The sequence below is a fragment of the Manacus candei genome, unplaced genomic scaffold (assembly GCF_025592945.1).
Source record: "Manacus candei isolate 608988 ecotype Guabito, Panama unplaced genomic scaffold, ASM2559294v1 h1tg000078l, whole genome shotgun sequence".
Lineage (NCBI taxonomy): Eukaryota > Metazoa > Chordata > Aves > Passeriformes > Pipridae > Manacus > Manacus candei.
In genome coordinates, this window is record NW_026138126.1 from 1,999,017 (window position 1) to 2,018,357 (window position 19,341).

Below are 19,341 nucleotides of genomic sequence, written 5' to 3' on the forward strand. Positions count from 1 at the left end.
GTGTCCAAGGCCAGGCTGGACGGGGCTTGGAGCAACCTGGGCTAGTGGAAAGTGTCCCTGCCCATGGCAGGGGGTGGAACAGGATGATCTCTAAGGTCCCTTCCAACCCAAACCATTCCATCATTCCATGATTCCCCCCTGGCAGGAGGCTGGGGTGGCTGAGCTGAGCAAACAGCCTGTGGATGGTACAGGGGGGATGTCTGGCTGCTCTTGTCCCTTGGTGGGACCCCCCCCTCCCTGTGCTGGTTGTGGCACCTCTGGGAAGCCCCTGCTCAGCCCACGGGCTCAGGTGGCACCGTTGGCAGCACCAGCACCTGGAGAAACCAACCCTGCCTGAGAGCGGGGTTAAAAATACCCTGTGAGAGATGACTGTGCAGCTTTTTTCAGCCTTTCTTTTCTCACATTTGAGTCCCTTTTTCCACTAAAGAAATGACTGTAGAGGTTCATGATGTACTTTGATGCTGTGGCATTAAAACACCTCCCTTGGAGTAACAAATCTGAGGAGTGGGGTTCAAACCTTGCTTCCTGATGTCTCTTGATCAGCACAGGGCTATCTCTGCTTGTAATATTTAATTTTAAGAATTAAATTTACTACTTAAAAAGAGAAAGAAGGGGCAAAACAAATTCTTAGGACTAAAGGTTATATTTAAAGTTGAAGAAACATTTCTCTTAACTCCCCTTCCCTGCCCTCCTAACCCATTTCCTCTGGACAATTACTTGAAATGTACTATTTTAAATCTCAGCATTAATTATTTCCAAGTGGTTGCATATTATTGTTAAATTAATTGTTGGAAATTTGCTTTGGGTACTGGCAAATGAGCTTTGTGCCAAGAGCTGCCAGTTCTTTTGCACTCTTTAGTTCTGAAGAGGAACAGAACTCAGCCTGCTGGTAAAGCCTTTCTGAAACATTTTGTTCTGGAGGAACCACTGTCTCTTCTGTGAAACATTAAATGAAAAGCATAAAATACTTTTCCAGTGGTGCTAATTTTTGTGTAGTTGCAGAGGTTGTCCATTTGCTGAGTGCTGGCACAGTAAACACAGGGAGCTGTTAAACCAACAAAGCTCTTCTGATGACGTGAAATAAAAATGCCTTTTTTTTTTCCCCACCTCTCTAAAGAGTCTCCAAACAGCTTTTACCTTCCCCACCTCCCTATGAATGCAGCTTTTGTTGCCAGCTGCAGGTGATCCAGGGAAATGGGTGACTTTGGCAGTGGCAGGTCTTGAAAATCACAGAATCACAGAATCTTTCAGGCTGGAAAAGACCCTTGAGGTCACCAAGTCCAACAGTGAACCAGCAGCAGCACCACAGCCACCACTGCCCCCTGTCCCCCAGGGCCACCCCCACGTGTTTTTTGAACACTCCCAGGGGTGGTGACTCCACCACTGCCCTGGGCAGCTGTGCCAGTGCTTTACAACCCTTTCTGTGAAAACATTTTCCCCAATATCCAACCTACACCTCCCCTGGTACAACTTGGGTCTGTTCCCTCTCATCCTGCCCCTTGTTCCCTGGCAGCAGAGCCCGACCCCCCCCCAGCTCCCTGTCAGGGGGTTGCAGAGCCAGAATGTCCCCCCTGAGCCTCCTTTTCTCCAGGCTGAGCCCCCCCAGCTCCCTCAGCTGCTCCTGCTGCTCCAGCCCCTTCCCAGCTCCGTTCCCTTCCCTGGACACGCTCCAGCCCCTCCATGTCCTTCTCATCATAAAATATTGTCAAGAAATGTTTGCTGTCTTTTGGCCTGTGCTGGTCCCTCTGCAGCTTGACCAGCAAAGCCTTTTGTTTTGAATTCCTAATTGCTGTAAATTTGCAAGTTTCTAATTTTTGCCACCTTGTTGCCTGGCAGCAGCAGCTCTGTCAGGTCTGGAAGGGAGGTAGTTGGTTGTCACTCAGTTGCCCAGAACAGCTGTGGCTGCTCCATCCCTGGGAATGTCCAAAGCCAGGTTGGATAGAGCTTGGAGCAACCTGGGCTGGTGGAAGGTGTCCCTGCCCACGGCAGAGGGTGGAATGAGATGAGCTTTAAGGTCCCTTCCAACCCAAAGCATTCCATGATTCTGTGTCCCACATTCTGCCCTGCAGGTTTGCACTGACCAGCAGGGTCAGTGGCTTTTCTGTATTTAAAACATCTCAGGTATGTGTTGTGGTGGGTGCTGGAGGAAAAAAAAAAGAGACATCTTTTTCTCCAGAATGATTCACTGTAGAGTAAGTTTTACCATCACACTGCTGACCTTGTCCTCCCATTCTTCCCTAATGTCAGCTTTGTTTACTGCCCGTGCCTGTTGCCCAAACTAGGAGGACCAGGGAGGAGCTGCTGGATTAGAGAAGCTCTGTAATAACCAGCTCCACCTCAGAACTGAGGCCTTGTGTCCCACAACCAACACAGCAGTAACCAGGAAAAAGTGCAGGCAGCCCTGTGTTTTGGGCAGAATCTTGTTTTGTGCTCCACGTTCTCTGTGCTGAAGGGGCTGATTCGGGCACAGCTCGGTTTGATGTGCTCTGAAGTAGTGCTGGGTTAGAGAAAACCTTCACTGAGGTCCTGTGGAAATTGGTAATGGCTTGTTTTGTGCAGTGTTGGTGGTAACTTCACCTCTGTGTGTCTCAGGAGAGTTGTTTCGTATGTCTGAAGTACGTTAATTTATTAAAATAGTTTGTACCTTACAGAGTGCCCTGATGGCAGTTCTCACAGTCCTGTCAGAGCTGCCATCTCAGGTCTCATTATCTCGTGATTCCCAAAGGACAGTGTGGACTCTCTTTTACAGAATCCCACAGAATCTCCTGAGCTGGGAGGGGCCCACAAGGATCATCCAGTCCAACCCCTGACCCTGCCCAGACACCCCAACAATCCCACCCTGTCCCTCAGAGCGTTGTCCAAACGCTCCTGGAGCTCTGGCAGCCTTGGGGCCGTGCCCACTGCCCTGGGGAGCCTGGGCAGTGCCCCAGCACCCTGTGGGGGAAGAACCTTTCCCTGAGATCCATCCCAACCCCCCTGGCACACGTTCATGTAAAACATCCCTCCAAAAAGCATTATTTCAGTATATGGTGCCTCTCCCTCCTTTGGCTCCAGCAGGAACTGCAAACATCTCACCCATCACAGCAGCAAACCCAGTGCAGTTCATCCTGTACTTAATCTCCCTTTACATCCTGAGTGTCCAGATCAGTGAAATGAAGAGGAATAAAAGCAAAAGGTGAACAGACTCCTTTGAGTCTGGGATCCCAGTGGTACAAAGGGGATGTGTGGGTGGGTCTGGGCTTGGGCACCGAGAGATCCTTCCCTCTCCTGGGTTCCTGGGAGTGTAATTAGGCAGGTCTGATTTGAGACAGCAGGTTGATTTCTCTGACTTTGGAGGCTTGATGGCTCTCCCTGTTTCTGTGTTTATATAAATAACTCCCCCTCCTGCATTATCTGCAAATGCACCGTGGCCAGAGGTGCCGGTGCTGATGAGCTTCGTGGAGCCACTTAGAGAGTCTTTCATGGCCAGGCAGCCTTTGATCAGCAGTGCTGGGGGATCCATCAGGCCTCCTCCACTCCTCCACGAGAGCTCTTTGCTGGCCCATCTCAAAGCTGCTGCGTGTCCCGAGCTCCTAATGTGTGTTTTCATCTCCTCCACACAAAACGGGCCATTAGTTTTGTCCTGCAGAGGCTCAGACACCAGCTCTGTGCTTGGGTTGTCTTCTGCTTTACCTGATCCTGATACATTTAAAACAGTTTGGTTTTCTGCGTGGACAAGATGCCTTTTGTGCAGTTTGGGTTTGTTTCTGTCTCATTTTGGCAAGGCTTTAGATGCAGACTCTGTGTTCTCTCCTTACAGGGCACCTCATACTCGGCTGTGCACAAACTGCCAGGCTTTCAGCTGTTCCCTTGAAATGTCTGTGCTCAATTTTAGGTCTCAGTCTTGATTCAGAGGGTAATAGCTGACTCCTCAGCTGGTCTTCTCTGCCCCCATGGAGCTGATGTTTCACAGAGTGGTGAGAGATGAGGGGTTGGGTATGGAGGGCTCTCTGCTCCTTATCAACCCTTAGGCTGGTATTTATACCTCATAATTCTGATAATCTGGACCTACACTCACCTTGATGCTGCTGCTCTTTGCCTCTGGGTTTGCTCATGGTTTTTCCTTGTTACCTTCATTTCTCCCTGGTTTCTGACAGGGCTCTGGAATCAGCCTGTCCAGTGTCCACTGCTCTGGTTTGCCACCTCCTCCCTCCCTCTCCTCCCATGTGTGAGCTGTGCTGGGTGTCAGAAAGGGGAAGGACACACACTGGGTTTGGAAATGCTCTTGGTGTCATCACTAAAGCTCTTTGCAGCAGCTGGAGGGGAACTGGCTGTAGAAATACCCCCTTGTTCCTCCTTCCCCACGTTCCTGGCTCTGAGCACGGCTCTGGCAGTCCCTCAGAAGGCGGGGGCATCACACTGTGATTGCCCAGAGTCCCTGTTCAATCAGGAGCTAATTGCTTTGGAAAGAAACTTGGCAAACCCAAGGGGGTAAAAAGTATTTTCTGAAACCACTGCCTTTGTTTTAACCTCTCTTACTCTGCTTCCTCAGGGGCCGGTTCTACCAACTGCTAGACAGGTTCTTGTTGCCAAAGGAAGCTGTGCATGTGTGGATCCTCTCTCAGAAAAACCCAAACCCACCCCCAAAAAACCCAAAACAACCCCCTCAAAGCCCTCAGTCTTGTGGGAACGGGAGAAACGGCTCCTTTAACACTTTCTGACTTACAAGAAATTCTGTCATCCCTCTTAAAAACCTGAGAGGATTTTTATGTTCTGTCTTTTATCTCTCTGCCTATTGTTTGGTTCTTCTGCATATCCATGTTGGAAAGGCAGTTTTACTGCTATCCTTGTAGGAAAGAACAAAAGGCTCCTCTGGGATATTGGCATCCAGAGGCACTCTGATAATTGAAAACAGTTCAGAGTCAAGAAGCAGCTGTTAATGTACCTGTAGCTTCTGTCAGCTTGCTAAATGTGGTTTTTATAAAAATCATGGAATGGTTTGGGTTGGAAGGGACCTTAAAGCTCATCCAGCCCCACTCCTTTTCACCACGAGTTGGAAAGGAGAGTCTGGGCTGGTGGCAGAGCATTTCTGGCTGGGACAACTGCTCCTGTGTCCTTTGGAGGGTGAACGTTACAGGGTGAGCTGGGATGGGCTTTCCAGTCGGGCAGTTGTCCCTTGGGCAGGTTCCTTTGGCATTCCCACGTGGTTCCATAGGGTGGATCATCACCAGAACCTCTCTGTAGAGCTGTGCAGTGTGGCCAAAGCACACCCTCAGGACTTGTGTGGAAGGGGAGTGCCAGAAAAGGGGCAGGTTCTGGGTGTTCAGTGTTCCTGTTTGGAGGTTGTCCCGTGGGGTTGAACTGTGCCTGTTGAGGTTTTTCCTTACCAGCAGTGCTCCAAATCCAGTCCAAATAAGGCTGGTTTCCCTGCAGCTGCTGTGAGAACTTCGAGATTTGAGGAATCTTGGAGGCTTTTGGTGGGCTCTGGGCATTGGCATTGAGAAGTGAGAACCTGATCCAGAGTTTCTTGCTGGAATCCTCTTTCCACCTTGGTTGCTCCGTCGAATTAAGCAGATAATTCTGTGCACACTCAGCTCCTCTTGGACCTAATACTGTGATTATTCTTTGGTGCCCTGAAGAATATTTAATTTATACAGATTTCCATGAGTAGTAAAAGCACTTTGTTAATGGATCTTTAATCCTGGGAGTAGTTTGTACTGTCTAGTCTAGTCTAGGCCCCAGCACATCACTGGTGGCTTTTGGTATCCAATGTTTATTTATTCTGTGGTGCTTTTGGTTGTCATGCAAGGTTGGGTTTTGATAAGAGCAGACCTTACAAAGACCTCTTTTGGATTTTACGCTAAAGAAAATCTTACTTGAACTGCTGGCAGTAAATGATGTTTAATTCCTTTTTTTACAGAGCGAGGGTATGATCCCTACAACCCAGAGCTTCCCAGGGCCTCGCTGGAGACGGAGGATGGCACCCTGGCTGACCTCACAGACGTGACACCCGGAATTCTGGAGCTGGAGCTGGTCAACAAGGCCATCGAGGCTGTGAAAAATGAGGTGGAGAGAGAGCAGAAGAAGTACGAGGAGCTGCTGGAAACCACGAAGGAGTTTGGGGCCTCGGAGGGCTCCTCGCTCCTCTCAAACTCGCCCGTGTCGGCTGCTGGGACTCAGAGTGATTCCTTTGCCTCCTTGGAGTACAATCCAGGGAGCTACAACTTCAACAATAACTCAGACTACAACCCCACCCCTCTCACTGCTGCTGGCCGGTCGAGTAAATACACCCTGGACTCGTCCCGATCCAAAGGGAGCGCTCTGGAATACATTCCCAAGGCTGTGGTGCAGAGTAAAAAGTACAGCAGCACTGTCACTAACAACAAGTACGTGATTGATGACTCCAAGCCTTCCACAGACTTGGAATACGACCCCCTTTCCAATTACTCAGCCAGGCTTTTGAGCAAAGCCACGAGCAAGGAGCCCAAGGGGTCCAAAAGGGAGAGGGTGGCTGATTATGAGGAATCCTACTCTCCTTCACCCAAGAAGCTCTGTGAAGACCCCGATGACTACGAGGTGTTTGCCAGGTTCTCCTCCTCCGAGGATGAGGCTGATGTGGAATATAAAACAGCTTCTGGCAGTTCACCATCCAAAGCTGGTTCTGAGAGTGAGTCAAACGAGCTCTCCAGCAAAGAGCCGAGCACCAAACTGGATAGCAAAGCCCAGGAGAGCAAAGGAGCGGCCCAGCGTGGCAGGGAGGACCCTCCCAGCTCCCAGAAAAACCTTGCCAAAAACTTACCAGACAAGAGCACAAAAGCGGTGAAACTGTGCTCTGGTAAGAACAGCCAGGAGACTGAAAATAAAAACAAAGACTCAAAAGACAAAACAAAAAAGAAGAAATCGGACCTTAGTAAGACACCAGGCCTCGGTGAGGCTGGGAAGAAGGAGAAGAGTAAAAATACAGAAAAAAGCAAAGTAGTCAAGAAAGAAGAAAAACTGAAAACCAAGAATGAAGAGAAAAACTGCAAAGATAAAAGTGTCAAAGTGAAAACAGATGGGAACTTAAAGAAACCTGAAAAGCAGAAGTCAGAAAGAGCGGATGTGCTCAAGAAGGAAAAGTCCAAGTCCAGCAGCAGCAGCTCAGGAAAAAGCAAGAGTGAGGGTGTGAGCAAGGGCTCGAGCACAGAGAAAGGGGGGAGCAGCAGGAAGGACCCCCAGAGCAAATCAGGGGAGGTGAAAAATGGGAAGGAAACCTCGGTTTCCCCTCGGAAGAACAAGGAGAAAGGGCCCAAGAGTGCGGGAGTGGAGAGGAAGAAGGAAAAGGTCAGTCCTGCGGGAAGAGGGGAGGCGAAGAAGGGCCGGAAGCAGCGGAGCTTGAGCCACGTGGACCTGTTTGGGGACGAGAGCGGGGAGGACGAGGCCGAGGGCCGGGCTTTGGCCTCCTCCCTGCGCGCCCCCAGCTCGGGCTCGGACGGGGGGGACTCGGGCTCGGGCTCGGGGAGCAGCAGGGACAGGGCCCGGCAAGTGAAGCGCTCCAGGCTGTCCAGGTCCCCGTCATCGTCCTCCACCTCCGACGACATCGACTACTCCATCCTGGAGAAGGACGTGGACTTCGAGTCAGACCCCATGGAGGAGTGTCTCCGGATTTTTAACGAGTCCACGGATGTGAAGACCGAAGACAAGGGAAGGCTGGGGAAGCAGGTAACGCTGGCCGGGGGGGGTGGCTTCTCCTCCCTCCAGAGCTGGAAGGGTTCTGCTTTGGTTTAGTGGTGCTGCTCATTTCAAGGAGCTGAAGAGACTCCATGGGTTGGAAGAATCTCATCCTTGTCATGGCTGAGTGCTCGGAAGAGTTTGCACCTGAATTTACCTGCTGGGAAATGTAAGGATCCAGTTCCCTTTTGTGGGGAACAGCCTTTAGCTGTCAGGGTTATCAGTTCCTTCTGTCTCCACCTGGCCTGAGGACAGTGGTGGCCCGGGTGGCTGGAGAAAGGGCTTCAGAGAGCAAGTTTTGGGCCTTTCAAAGCTGAATTTGCCAGTGTGGGCAATGCCTTCTTCTTGCAGCAGAGTTTAAGGAACACAGGGGTAACACCTGGACAGTATATTGGTGCAAGTAAGTCCATATACTTGTCACTGGACACTCTGGGGACTCCCCAGATTCCTGTTTCCTATTTTTAATTCATACTGCACATAGTTTAGGAGGGTCTCTGGGTACCTTGTGGGTGGTGCAAACAAGAAGTGGAGGGTAAAGTTTCTTCCAGTGGTACAAGAGGATTCAGAGTAAGGAGGTAAAAAGAGAGTATTTACATAAAAAGGCTTTGACTGAGGTGGTCCCTGGAGGATGAAAGACCCTCATTTTTGAATATCAAAACCAAAGGGAGCCCTCACAGTGAGAGAGACACTGAGGGGCTGGAGCGTGTGCAGGGAAGGGAACGGAGCTGGGAAGGGGCTGGAGCAGCAGGAGCAGCTGAGGGAGCTGGGGGGGCTCAGCCTGGAGCAAAGGAGGCTCAGGGGGGACCTTCTGGCTCTGCAACCCCCTGACAGGGAGCTGGGGGGGGGTCGGGCTCTGCTGCCAGGGAACAAGGGGCAGGAGGAGAGGGAGCAACCCTAAGTTGTGCCAGGGGAGGCTCAGGCTGGATACTGGGGAAAATTTCTTCACAGAAAGGGTTGTCAAGCATTGAAAGAGGCTGCCCAGGGTGGAGTGACCATCCCTGCAAGTGTTCAGACAACCTGTGGATGTGGCCCTTGGGGCCATGGGTTAGTGGTGACCACAGTGGTGGGGCTGGGCTGGTGGCTGGACTTGGTGATCTTAGAGATCTTTTCCAACCTTAATTCCATGATCTTAAGTGTAAATGGCTACAAAGCAGCCTCTGGCAGTGATCCCCCCCTCAGCATCTGAGGCAGGGAATTAGGGGCACATAAAAATTGTCCCTCATCTTCTGACATCCAGTCTGACAGGGCAGGGGGACAAGACCTCGATCCCGGCGCAGCTCCCGGGCCCTGACAGGGGTTGGGAGCTGCTGTCAGACCCAGCATGCTCAGGTTCTGGGGGTGATGGTTTTGGTGTCCAGGGACTTGGATTGGAAAGAGCTTTATGGAACTAAAAGGTGACAAACTTGGCAACATTGAGGAAACCCCCCCAGCTTGTGTCTGGTTTTATCCTTGTGGCTGCAGCACAGGAGTGCTGAGGCTGCTGGGTCAGCTGTGGTACCTGGGAGAGTCATGGAATGGTTTGGGCCTTTTTTGCACTCACACAGAACTCCTGGACAGAAGAAACTATAAACCAGTTCTGTATGATGCTTTTCTTCTCAACTGTTAAGCATTGCTTGTTTAAAATTCTACTGTTTAGTATTCCCAGCTAGGAAAAAAACCTCTATTTTGGGCGCTTTTTTTTCTCTTTTTTTCTCAGTTTAAGTGAAAGTAGTTGAAGGGCACAATATCTGTGGTGGGAATTACTAATCCCTGACTTCAGAAAGTGCTGGACCAGGAGCTGCCACTCACTGCAAGCAGTTAATTGTGGTCCAGAGTGGCAGAGCTCAGCTGGCAGCAGCCATGTGTGGCTCCCTTGCAGGTCCTGTTCCTCTCCCTCCCTGCACTGGGATTGAATTTCTCGCTGCTCTGGGAAGGGAGGAACACACCCTGCCACGGAGGGACCCTCACTTGGGAGATGGGGGCCTGTGAGAGGGTCCCTGGCAGGGGGGATTGGTCATGGGGAGTTGTTTTTTGATGATGGAATAATTTTGTGGGTGGAGCCTGTGTTGTTTGGTCTCAGTAGTGAGTCAGGAGAGGGTTGGGATGGATATCAGGAAAAGATTCTTCCCCCAGGAAGAACACTCTCAGTCACAGGGTGGGATTGTTGGGGTGTCCTGGGCAGGACCAGGAGTTGGACTGGATGATCCTCGGGGGTCCCTTCCCACTCAGGATATTCCAGGATTCCATGATTCTGCAGGCACAGGGCAGTGTGGTGCTTTTCCACCAGGAAGAATGGCTTTGTGAGAGAGTTCATTAGGGATGTAAGTGAATTAACAGGCTCTGGAGTTCCTGGAGGGCCAGGTGGTTCAGTGGGAAGTGCTCACCCTGAGTGTCCTTGTGCTGCTGGACACAAGCTCATCCCAAGTGGAGTCTGAGCTCATCCCAAATCCAGCCTTGGGCTCTGTCTCTGAATTCCAGGGGTTCTCAGGCTCATCTCAGAGCTTTGCCAGGGGTTGTGTTGGAAAACTGCAAGTGAGATTACCTGGAGAGCAGCTGGAGTTTTGAAAATAAGCTTGTGAGGTGTGTTGTGTATAAATGAACAGCCAAGTCGAATTCAAAGCAGGTTTTGAAGCTGTTCCCCCTGTCCAGGAGCAGCTCTGAGGGGTGAGCTCGGAGCACCTGTGGCTGGAGAGGGGCTGCTCCTTCCTGCTGGGGCTCTGGGGGTGCAGGTGGGGCCTTTGTCACCTCCCTTTCTGCCATTTCAGTGTGGATAGACCTGCAGAGAACCCTTTCCCTAGAGGTGGAGTGGGGGCACCGTGCTCTGGTGTCCAGCAGGTTGTGAGGACCTGCCCGGGGCAGAAATGAGTCAGATCCCAGGTTCTTCAAAAAAACCCACCCCAAACACCCCTGGATTTTATAGGAATGCCAGCAGAGGTGAGATGTGTGAGTGGCTGGCAGGAGAGGGGGGTTCAGGTCTCCTGTGGCAGGTAAGGGCTGTCCAGAGTTGTGTCAGTCCTGCCCTGGGCACAGCTCGTGGAGTGGGGACTGTCCTGCTGCTGTTCCTTGGCTTTCTTGGTGGCTCCTGGGGTCAAACCAAGGTTTCTTGCAGAGGTTCAGCAGCTGAGCACATGTTCTCACCTTCCACCTGTCAGGTTAACCCCAAAGGAGACTTTTCACATCTCCCTGGTGAGAGGGATCTTCAGGTCTGCTCGGGTTTGGGAGCTTGTTCTTTTCTTTTCCAGCCATCCAAAGAGGAAACCAATGAAGAAAAGGCAGAAGATAATTTAACTACCTTGTTTCCTGGCCAGAAAAGAAGGATCTCTCATCTTGTCAAACAAGGAAATGTAAGTGCACATTTAGAAGCAGAAGTTTAGATTCTCTCAAGTGAGGATTTTCTGTCCTGACCCTGCACAAAGGTTCAGTCCCAGGGCCAGGCAGGGGCATGTGAGTTGTTTGTGCTGGAATCAGTCTGTGTTAGTTTTATTTCCTCGCCTTCTAATCCCTAAATAAACCCCATGTTTAGGCACCTGTTAAAAATGGCAGCAAAACTCTAATAAAATTTGTAAGCTGTGGAAGAGTGAATGGATTCTGCAGTTTGTAACCCTTTGGGATAGGTTGAGATGTTCATTTTTTTCCAGTAGAGCTTCATTCAGTGACTTAGATAAAAATTAGCTGGACACAGGGTCACTCTGTGCCTGATGCTGCTTTTCTGTGTCTTGTGGAGCTAAAAGCTGCAGGAATTTTGTCAGATGTTTAAAACTATTGCCTGACATCTGTTCTGAATCAGCCAAGAGTATCAGCAGTATCTGTATGGATCCTCTTCTTTCCCAACTGTAAAAATACAGAGGAGAAGAATTAAAACAAAAAAAAAAAGAAAAAGAAAAAGAAAAAGGCAAGGAAGACATTCTGATTTTTTCATTCCTTTCTCCCTGGGATTTTAATTCATGTTTTCTCTGCGGGTTTAATGTTTTTCCCTCCAGGTGCTGAGCACAGATTAGTTTTATGTTCCAGCAGGATAAGAGTGGAGACTTACACACTGATTTGAGCTGGGTAGTCCAAATTAATTGTTCTTCCTTTCCTCTCTGCCTAGGAAAGAGGGGTTTTTTTTTGCTTTTAATAATTTGAAGCCCTGAGGTCAATACAATGTGTTTTATTTAACTACATATCTTCAGCCAGTTCGTGTGGTTTGATAAGGGCCCTTTCTTCCCAAGTGAAGAGATAAGAGACTGAAGCAAATGGCTTGGAAATTCATTAACTCAAACATTTATCGTAAAGAGGCGCCTTTTAGCCATGTACAAACCTTTAAATATATTTTCTTAATGTGACAGCTGATCCCAAAATGCTTTCCAAAGGTGGGAGCCCCAGCACAGGCTCTGCCTGGGCAAACAGAGCCAATCTGGTGAGCTCCGGGGGCAGCTCTGGCACCTGCATTCCCTGGAGTGTCTCAGCTCCTCTGGCCAGCAGGTGCTGTCAGACCTGAACTGCTGCTTTTCCTCACAGAACCGAGCCCTGTGCTTTGCCATGTCCCTCCAAGTGCAGTGTTTGCTCAGTGATTTGTAGCTCAGGCCCTGAGCAGCAGGAGGGGAGGGAGCCGAGCTGGGCTGGGGGAAATGACGGCCCAGAGGAATTGGGGGTGAGGCACGAAATGAGTGGCCTGTCCTGCTCACAGGTCTGTCATTATAATTAATGTCTGACTGCACTCAGTTTGGTATCCAGAAGCTGGTGGCAGCATCAGAGACCAGGAATGCAGGAGGTGCCAGCCTGCCCCCAATTTGCTGTGTTACATTGACCCTTCTCTTGAAGGGATTCCAGGAGGCAAGGCCTGTTCCTCACATTTCAAAGGTTATTAAGTAGTGTGGAGAAGTTTGTACTACTTCTGCTGCTAGAAAACTTCTCTCTTTCCTGACATCATTTCTGGCACTTTTCCTGCAGCCTAAATTTGGGCATCAAAGGAAGAGCACGTGGAACCTGTTGGTGCTGAGGTGCCTCCAGAAGTGGGCAGGGACAGAGCCTGTTGGAAATGCAGAGCTCAGCTCGTGTAGTGCTCTAATCCCATAAATACATATTTGTGAGGCTTTTAGGTAGCTCCAGACTGGAGACCTGGAAGGAGGGTGCAGAGAGGTGGATGTGCAGGGAGAGAGCTGTGAAGCTCAGCATCATGTACAGAGGGGAGTGGAGGCCAATTGTCACTTTTTCATTGCAGCACAAACCAAAGCAGGCAGCACAGGGCTACATTTGCTGCATTTATGTTCCAGTGCAAGCCTGAGAGTGTTGGCAGGGCCCAGAAGTGGGTTAGGCACAGCGATGGGGAACATCACAGCATTAAAAGCAGTTCAAACACCACCTGCCAAGCGAGGAACCTGCCGGGAGGCCTCCCCGGGGGTGAATCATCAATGCCACGGCTGTGGAGGGGTGACTCTGACTGTTTTGCTCGGGAGGACAGTTGGCATCTTCTCCTCCCAGAGCCCTGTGGGTGCCAGGAGAGGGGGTGAGGAGCAGAGGCCGTGTGGGGCGGGGATGGGGCCGGCGGGGGGAGGCTCTGACGGCGCTTTGTGTGTGCAGGCAGAGGCCCCGAGCAGGCCCGTGGTGCGGCCCTACCGTCCCCCCACGGCCCAGGAGGTGTGCTACCAGAGGATCCAGCTGGCTCAGCAGCAGGCAGCACAGCTGGTTCAGAAGGCCTCTCTCTCTTTGCCAGGAGAAAAGAGGAGGATTGCCCACGTGCCAAATGCCGCCCTCACCGCAGCAGCCAAACAAAGTAAGTGGTGGTTGGGATCGCTGTCCTGTCCTCCCCCTGGTAAAACACACTGCCTTGGGTTTAATTGTCTCCAGGGCAGATGTGAAGCTATCAGGAGATGTGTTGAGACTTGAATCTTTGCTGACAGTGACCAGTGGGAGGCCTTTCTCTGAGGAGTTCCATCCTGTTCCGAAAAGCAGCGGGCTGGAGGTCCAGCCCCATCTCTCACCCTGCCTCCCTCACCTCAGCCTTTCCTTTTTCTCTTTCTTCCTTGGGTTGGGTTTGCTCCTCGTTCCCCCTTCCATCTAAGCCTTCAGAGGAGGCACAGAGCAGATGGGAAGTGCTAATTAATGCTTGGTGCTGTCCCTTTGTAGTCAGAGCTGACGTGACTCAGTCAGTGCCTTGCAGCGACAGTCACCTCTTTAAACTCTGCTGACTCAGTTACCCCAGAACAAACAGAAATGAGGCACCTTTCCTGGCAGGAGGTTCCTTCATCCCTGCCTGGGAGGTGGTAAAATTACCCAATTTGTATCCCTTTGGAGACTTGGATTTGATAAAAACCCCAGCTGGCAGCGTTGGCCTGTGATAGTGGGTTCCCTCTGGCAGCCCGGAGCCCGTGGCAGGATTTGTACCTGGCTGTTTTCTGTCCCCTGCAGGCCTTGGGAGCAGCAAGACAGCTGTTGCTGGCAGGAGTGTCACACCTTCCAATGACTCTGAAGCCCCCACCCTCCCTCTCAAGGCTTGCACCTTAGCTGGGATGGCTTCCAAGACCACCAGCACCATCGTGCCCAAAAGGGTAGCCCACGTTCCCTCCTTGCAGGTAAGGGAGATTTGGATTCTTCTCCTCTCATTCCTCGTTGAGGGGGGTGTGTTTGATCAGACTGTTCCAAACTTAGCACTCCCTGGAAGTGGGGTTTTGATTGGGTTGGTTAAATGGGTTTGTTTCTTCCTGTGGTTTCCCTCGATGGCATCGTACAAAAAATGAAACACCCTTGGGGGCAGGAGCTTAAAAAGACAGAGGTGCTTAAGTGCTGCTCTGATCTCTTTGGGTATTGATCCCTCCTGCTCAGTCTGAGCCTTCTCTTGTGCTCACTGCCCAGGGGTGCAGCTGTTTGGGGCAGGGACTCAGACAGAGCCTCTGGAGTTCAAAGGACACGATGGATTCGTGGCCTTCCCGGGCTCTGTGGGCCAGGCTGAGGCAAGTGGTTGGGAATAATGTCCCACTGTGACCTAGGCAGTAAAATGTGACCACTGAACTTCGTGCTGCTGTAAATATTTAGGGGGAAAAACTATTTGTTTGTTTGTTTTTCATTGGGATGCCTGCCCAGCCTCTGGGTACTTTTGCTCTGAGTTCCTCAGCAAAGAAGTCACTTAACAGAGTGACAGGAGAAGGGGGAATGGCCTTAAGATGAAGGAGGAAAAGGAAGGCAGGGTTAGATGGGATATTAGGAAGGAATTCTTGGCTGTGAGGGTGGGCAGGCCCTGTCCCAGGCTGCCCAGAGCAGCTGTGGCTGCCCCATCCCTGGAAGTGTCCAAGGCCAGGTTGGATCAAAGGAGCACCCTGGGATGGTGGAACATGTCCCTGCCCGTGGCAGAAGGTTTAAGGTCCCTTCCCACCCAAACCATTCCATGATTCTACAAGTCCCTCCTTTCCCCATGGAAGCCTGTTACACACTGAGACAATTCAGAGTAGAATTCCTGATGGCAGGAACCTGGTTGGTGCCAGGATATTCTTACTGGTGATATCTGGTGTCAAGATATGTGATAACATGCTCTGATTATTTCTATGAGAGTGAAAAGCCATTTTCTTCTCTCCCCACTCAAACAGCAGCCACAGTAACATAGAACTCTCAGCTGATTAAAAATAGAAGAAACAACTGAAAGGATAAAATATTTACCAGTGTTACAGAGGTGCTTAAGGGTATCATATTAGAGATTGAGAAAATTTGTATTTAATGGAAAGGACCAAATCCCCTTGAACAGGGCATCAAAGTGGAAATGTCCTGGGGGAAATGAGCACTTTTCCCATTGAGGTGGGACCAGTTGCTCCCCTTGGAACGTGCTCACATCTTCCAGGGAGCTGTTTTTACTCCAGATTGCAGCAGATGGTTTGGTTTGTGGATGTCTCTCAGGGGGGGGATGGAGAACAGTTGGGAGTTTTAGAGGTGAATGTACAACTTCCTCTCTGAGAAAGAGATTTGGGGAACAAACTGGTGTTAAATGGAAAGCTGCAGTGGGGGGTCATAACTTGGTCTGACATGCAGGTGGCTGTGCCTGAGGAACTTGTCATTCTGCTGAAGGGGGAAATCCTTTCAGGAATGTCGTGACTGGCATTAAACAAGGAAGGAAAACCCCAGGGCAGTAAAGTTCCAGGAATGCCCCGGGAGGTGGGAGGGTCTTGCTGGCTGCCAGCCTGTCAGGAGGGGCCTCCTGGACCAAAACCCAGGTCTGTCACAACCCCCCTAGCTGGTGTCACGTGTCACAGCTGCAGTTCAGAACTGGGACCATCCTGCTGACCCTCCTGGTGGGAATGTCAGCATTTTCCCACTCTGGAATGCTGTGTGTGCACCCAGGGCTGGGACTGAGGCCCCTGCAGTCCTTGGCCCCCCGGGTGAGCTGCAGAACAAACCACGCTTGGTTTTGGTGGTTCAGATGCTGCAGGTGGCACAGGATCTCCAAGGGGTATTTTTAGCCCCAAAAATGCTGCAAGTTATGCTTAGCTTTTGGGCAGGTTTTCAGAAAGGAAGTCACAGCAGTATTAATAACAGCAGGAAATGGGAGAGACTCGGAGCAACTTCCTAAAGCCTGACCAGCCTCTCTCTCTCTCTGTGTCTCATCTCCAGAGCCCCAGCTTACAGAGGCCTGTTATTCCCACAGAATTTGGTGCTAAAGTCCCAACCAACATTCGGCAAAGATATCTCAATCTCTTCATCGATGAGTGCCTGAAGTTCTGCTCCTCCTCCCAGGAAGCCTTTGACAAGGTCTGTACAGCCCCTTGCTTCTCAGGGAATAAAGGCCAAGACCTTCTAAAACTGTAGCAGATCCAGAAAACTGGCTTGGATTTGTGCCTGCAAAGACTTGGGAGTGGGAACTGGATGATCTCTAACATCCAACCCAAAGCATTCTGTGGTTCTGGGAAAACTCTTCTATGCTCACACAGTTCTCTAGAGGAAACTGGCCTTAAATAATTCCAGACTGGGCAACAGAAAGTGGAATTCCAGTGGGGGTTCCAATGGGAAGTCCCATCTTTCCCTTCATCTGATGTGTTTTAATAAGCCCAGAAGAGGAATGCAAGGGGAATGTGCATTGTGGTCCAGCTGGACAGAAAGAGCTGTTGCTCTGGTACAGCAGGAAACACCTCCTGGAATCCGAGTACTGAGCACGGGGAAGTGTCTGGGATACATGGAATTGGTTGGGAGTTGTTCCTTGCTCCCTGTGAGGGCTTTTCAGGAGACTTTTACGGAGCCTTCAGGCAGCAGGAAGAGTATAGTGGGAGTTCCAAAAGCAGAGTTGAGGCAGTCATACATTTTATTGGAAAACTTTGGCCATTAGTGTGAGTTGGGAAAACACAGGTCATTGTGTGGGGTGTTCTGTAAGCAGAGCAGGTGGGATTTCACCCTCACAGCTCCCTGGGGAAAACGTTCCTGTTGCATCCGAGGAGCCACCATTTGCCAAACTTATTTTTCTTAACAGTTAAGATCTTGTGCTGCACCACAGTGGGGAGCACAGCCTTTCCCAGGCAGTTCCAGAACTGCTTTGTTAATCCCTCAGGGCGAGTTTCCCATGAAAATGCTTTTTTCAGCACTTTGCTTAAAACCCATTATTTTTTTTCTCTGGCTCACCTGAGCAGGCCCCAAACCCAGTGCCTATTTGTGCCATGTATTCATGACTCAATTCCTTGCCAGGCAGTTTGTTTGTTTTTTTTTTTTTGCTGTCGTACTTGGAGTCTGTATTTTAAGAGCCAAACATTTCTTTTCCCCAAAAGCAAGAGCAGCTGTGGCTGCCCCTTCCCTGGAAGTGCCCAGGGCCAGGTTGGACAGGGCTTGGAGCAGCCTGGGATAGTGGGAGGTGTCCCTGCCCGGGGCAGGGGGTGGAAAATGATCTTTAAGGTCCCTTCCAACCCCAACCACTGTGGGATCCTGGGAAGAGAGGGAGGAGAGTGTGTGGTGATGGGCTGTGCTGTTCCCAGGCTCTGTCAGAGGAGAAGGTGGCCTATGAACGCAGCACCAGTCGCAACATCTACCTGAACGTGGCCGTCAACACCCTGAAGAAGCTCAGGAGCCTCGTGCCCAACTCCCCATCCAGCACCAACAGTGGGTACCACACTTGGGCTTTAATAACTGGGGCCCTGCTTGGGTCAGAAACCACGGAGACAAACGTGTGGCAAAGGCAGCCCCCATTTCTCAGCTGTGCTGAAAGGCAAACAGCTCCAGCTCAGCTTTTTATAGCCTGGCCAGCTCTAATGGGCCTTCAAGAGGCGAGTCCTGCAAGGCTTTGTTGGCTCTCTGAACCTAAATGGAGATAATGCCACACGGATCCCTTTTTTTTTTTTTTAGCACAAGTTCTTTAAAATGAAAAGCCCTGCTAATGGAGTAACTTTCACATGATGCCTTCAAAGTGATAGACTCGTCCATCACCCCAGAAATCTGTTACACACATTAAGCTTCAAGAGAGAAACGAAGAGGGTTAAGACATTTCATTATTGGCTCTCGAGAGGGTACATTAAACAATCAATTTGTGCTGTTCCTGTGAATTTTTTCTTCCCCCAGTCTCTTCCCTTTTCTCCCCTCTGTCTTCATTACGTTCCTGGCCATTAGTCAGAACGGCTGAACTTGGGAGGCTGGCCTTTGTGAGAGGGCTGCCAGCTAATGATTAGTAAAAAGCCCCTCTCTGCCATTGTCTGATGTGCTGAGCACATCCCAGAGCTCTGAAGCTCCTTTCTGAAAGAGGTTGAAACATTCAGCGTGGGAGGCTGGTCTGCAGGGCCCCAGCAACAAAGCTGCTCCTGTGGGTGGGTGATGCCACCACGCAGCACATGGTGGGGTCAAGTTGTTTCTGTGCTTGGTCCTGTCTTGCTTTTGGTCAGTGCAGGGTGAGCAGGTAGAGCTACGAGGTTCTGGAAAAACTGTAAAAGTGTCCTTGCTGCCCTTAAAATGAGTTGCTGTGGCCTGACAGTGAGAACTGAAAACTCGCCGTAGCGCTGGGATGAAAATGCTGGGCCAGCACCTTACACACAGAACCCACTTCTGGAGCAAAGCAAGAATCCAAGAGGATAAACACAGAGTTCCTCTTGCCCATGTGTAGTGCCCCAAACTAGGACTGAAGTCACTTGCTGGTACCTGATCTCTGTCCTCTTTTGCTGCTTCCTTCTTTCTGCAGAGACGAGTAACAAGAAGGTGGTGTCCCACGAGGCTGTGCTGGGGGGGAAGCTCGCTGCCAAGACAAGCTTCACCCTGAACCGCTCAGGGAGCCTGAGAGCTGAGGATTTGACAGGTAAGACCCTGCTCCTGTGGGGCTGTAACGTGTAGGGTGGAGCTGGAGGTGTTACTGTGACTGGGGGAGCAGGATCAGGCTGGTGTGTTCACCCCACGCAGCTCACCCCAGTCCTGGGGGCTGTTTGGGGCCACAGTGTCAGAGGGATCTGAAGCTGTTGGAGTGTCCAAAGGAGGGACACGGAGCTGGGGAAGGGTCTGGAGGAGAAGGGTCTGAGGAGCAGCTGAGGGCACTCGGCTGGTTCAGCTGGAGCAGAGGAGACTGAGGGGAGACTCCTCGGGGTCTGCAGCTCCTGCCGAGGGGAGGCGGAGGGGCAGGGACTGAGCTCTGCTCTGGGACCAGGGACAGGACCCAGGGAAGGGCTGGAGCTGTGCCAGGGGGGTTGGGATGGATCTCAGGGAAAGGTTCTTCCCCCACAGGGTGCTGGGGCACTGCCCAGGCTCCCC

At 50.9% G+C, this 19,341-nt stretch overlaps 1 protein-coding gene across 1 annotated transcript in view; it reads left to right on the forward strand.

Moving 5' to 3' along the window:
- REXO1 (RNA exonuclease 1 homolog) overlaps positions 1–19,341 on the forward strand; it is a 44,413-nt gene that overhangs the window by 9,261 nt on the left and 15,811 nt on the right. Inside the window, 7 exon segments of the mRNA XM_051810575.1 lie at positions 5,900–7,680; positions 10,911–11,012; positions 13,231–13,423; positions 14,059–14,222; positions 16,246–16,383; positions 17,592–17,715; positions 18,782–18,895. Of these exon segments, the coding sequence (XP_051666535.1) occupies positions 5,900–7,680; positions 10,911–11,012; positions 13,231–13,423; positions 14,059–14,222; positions 16,246–16,383; positions 17,592–17,715; positions 18,782–18,895 (2,616 nt within the window).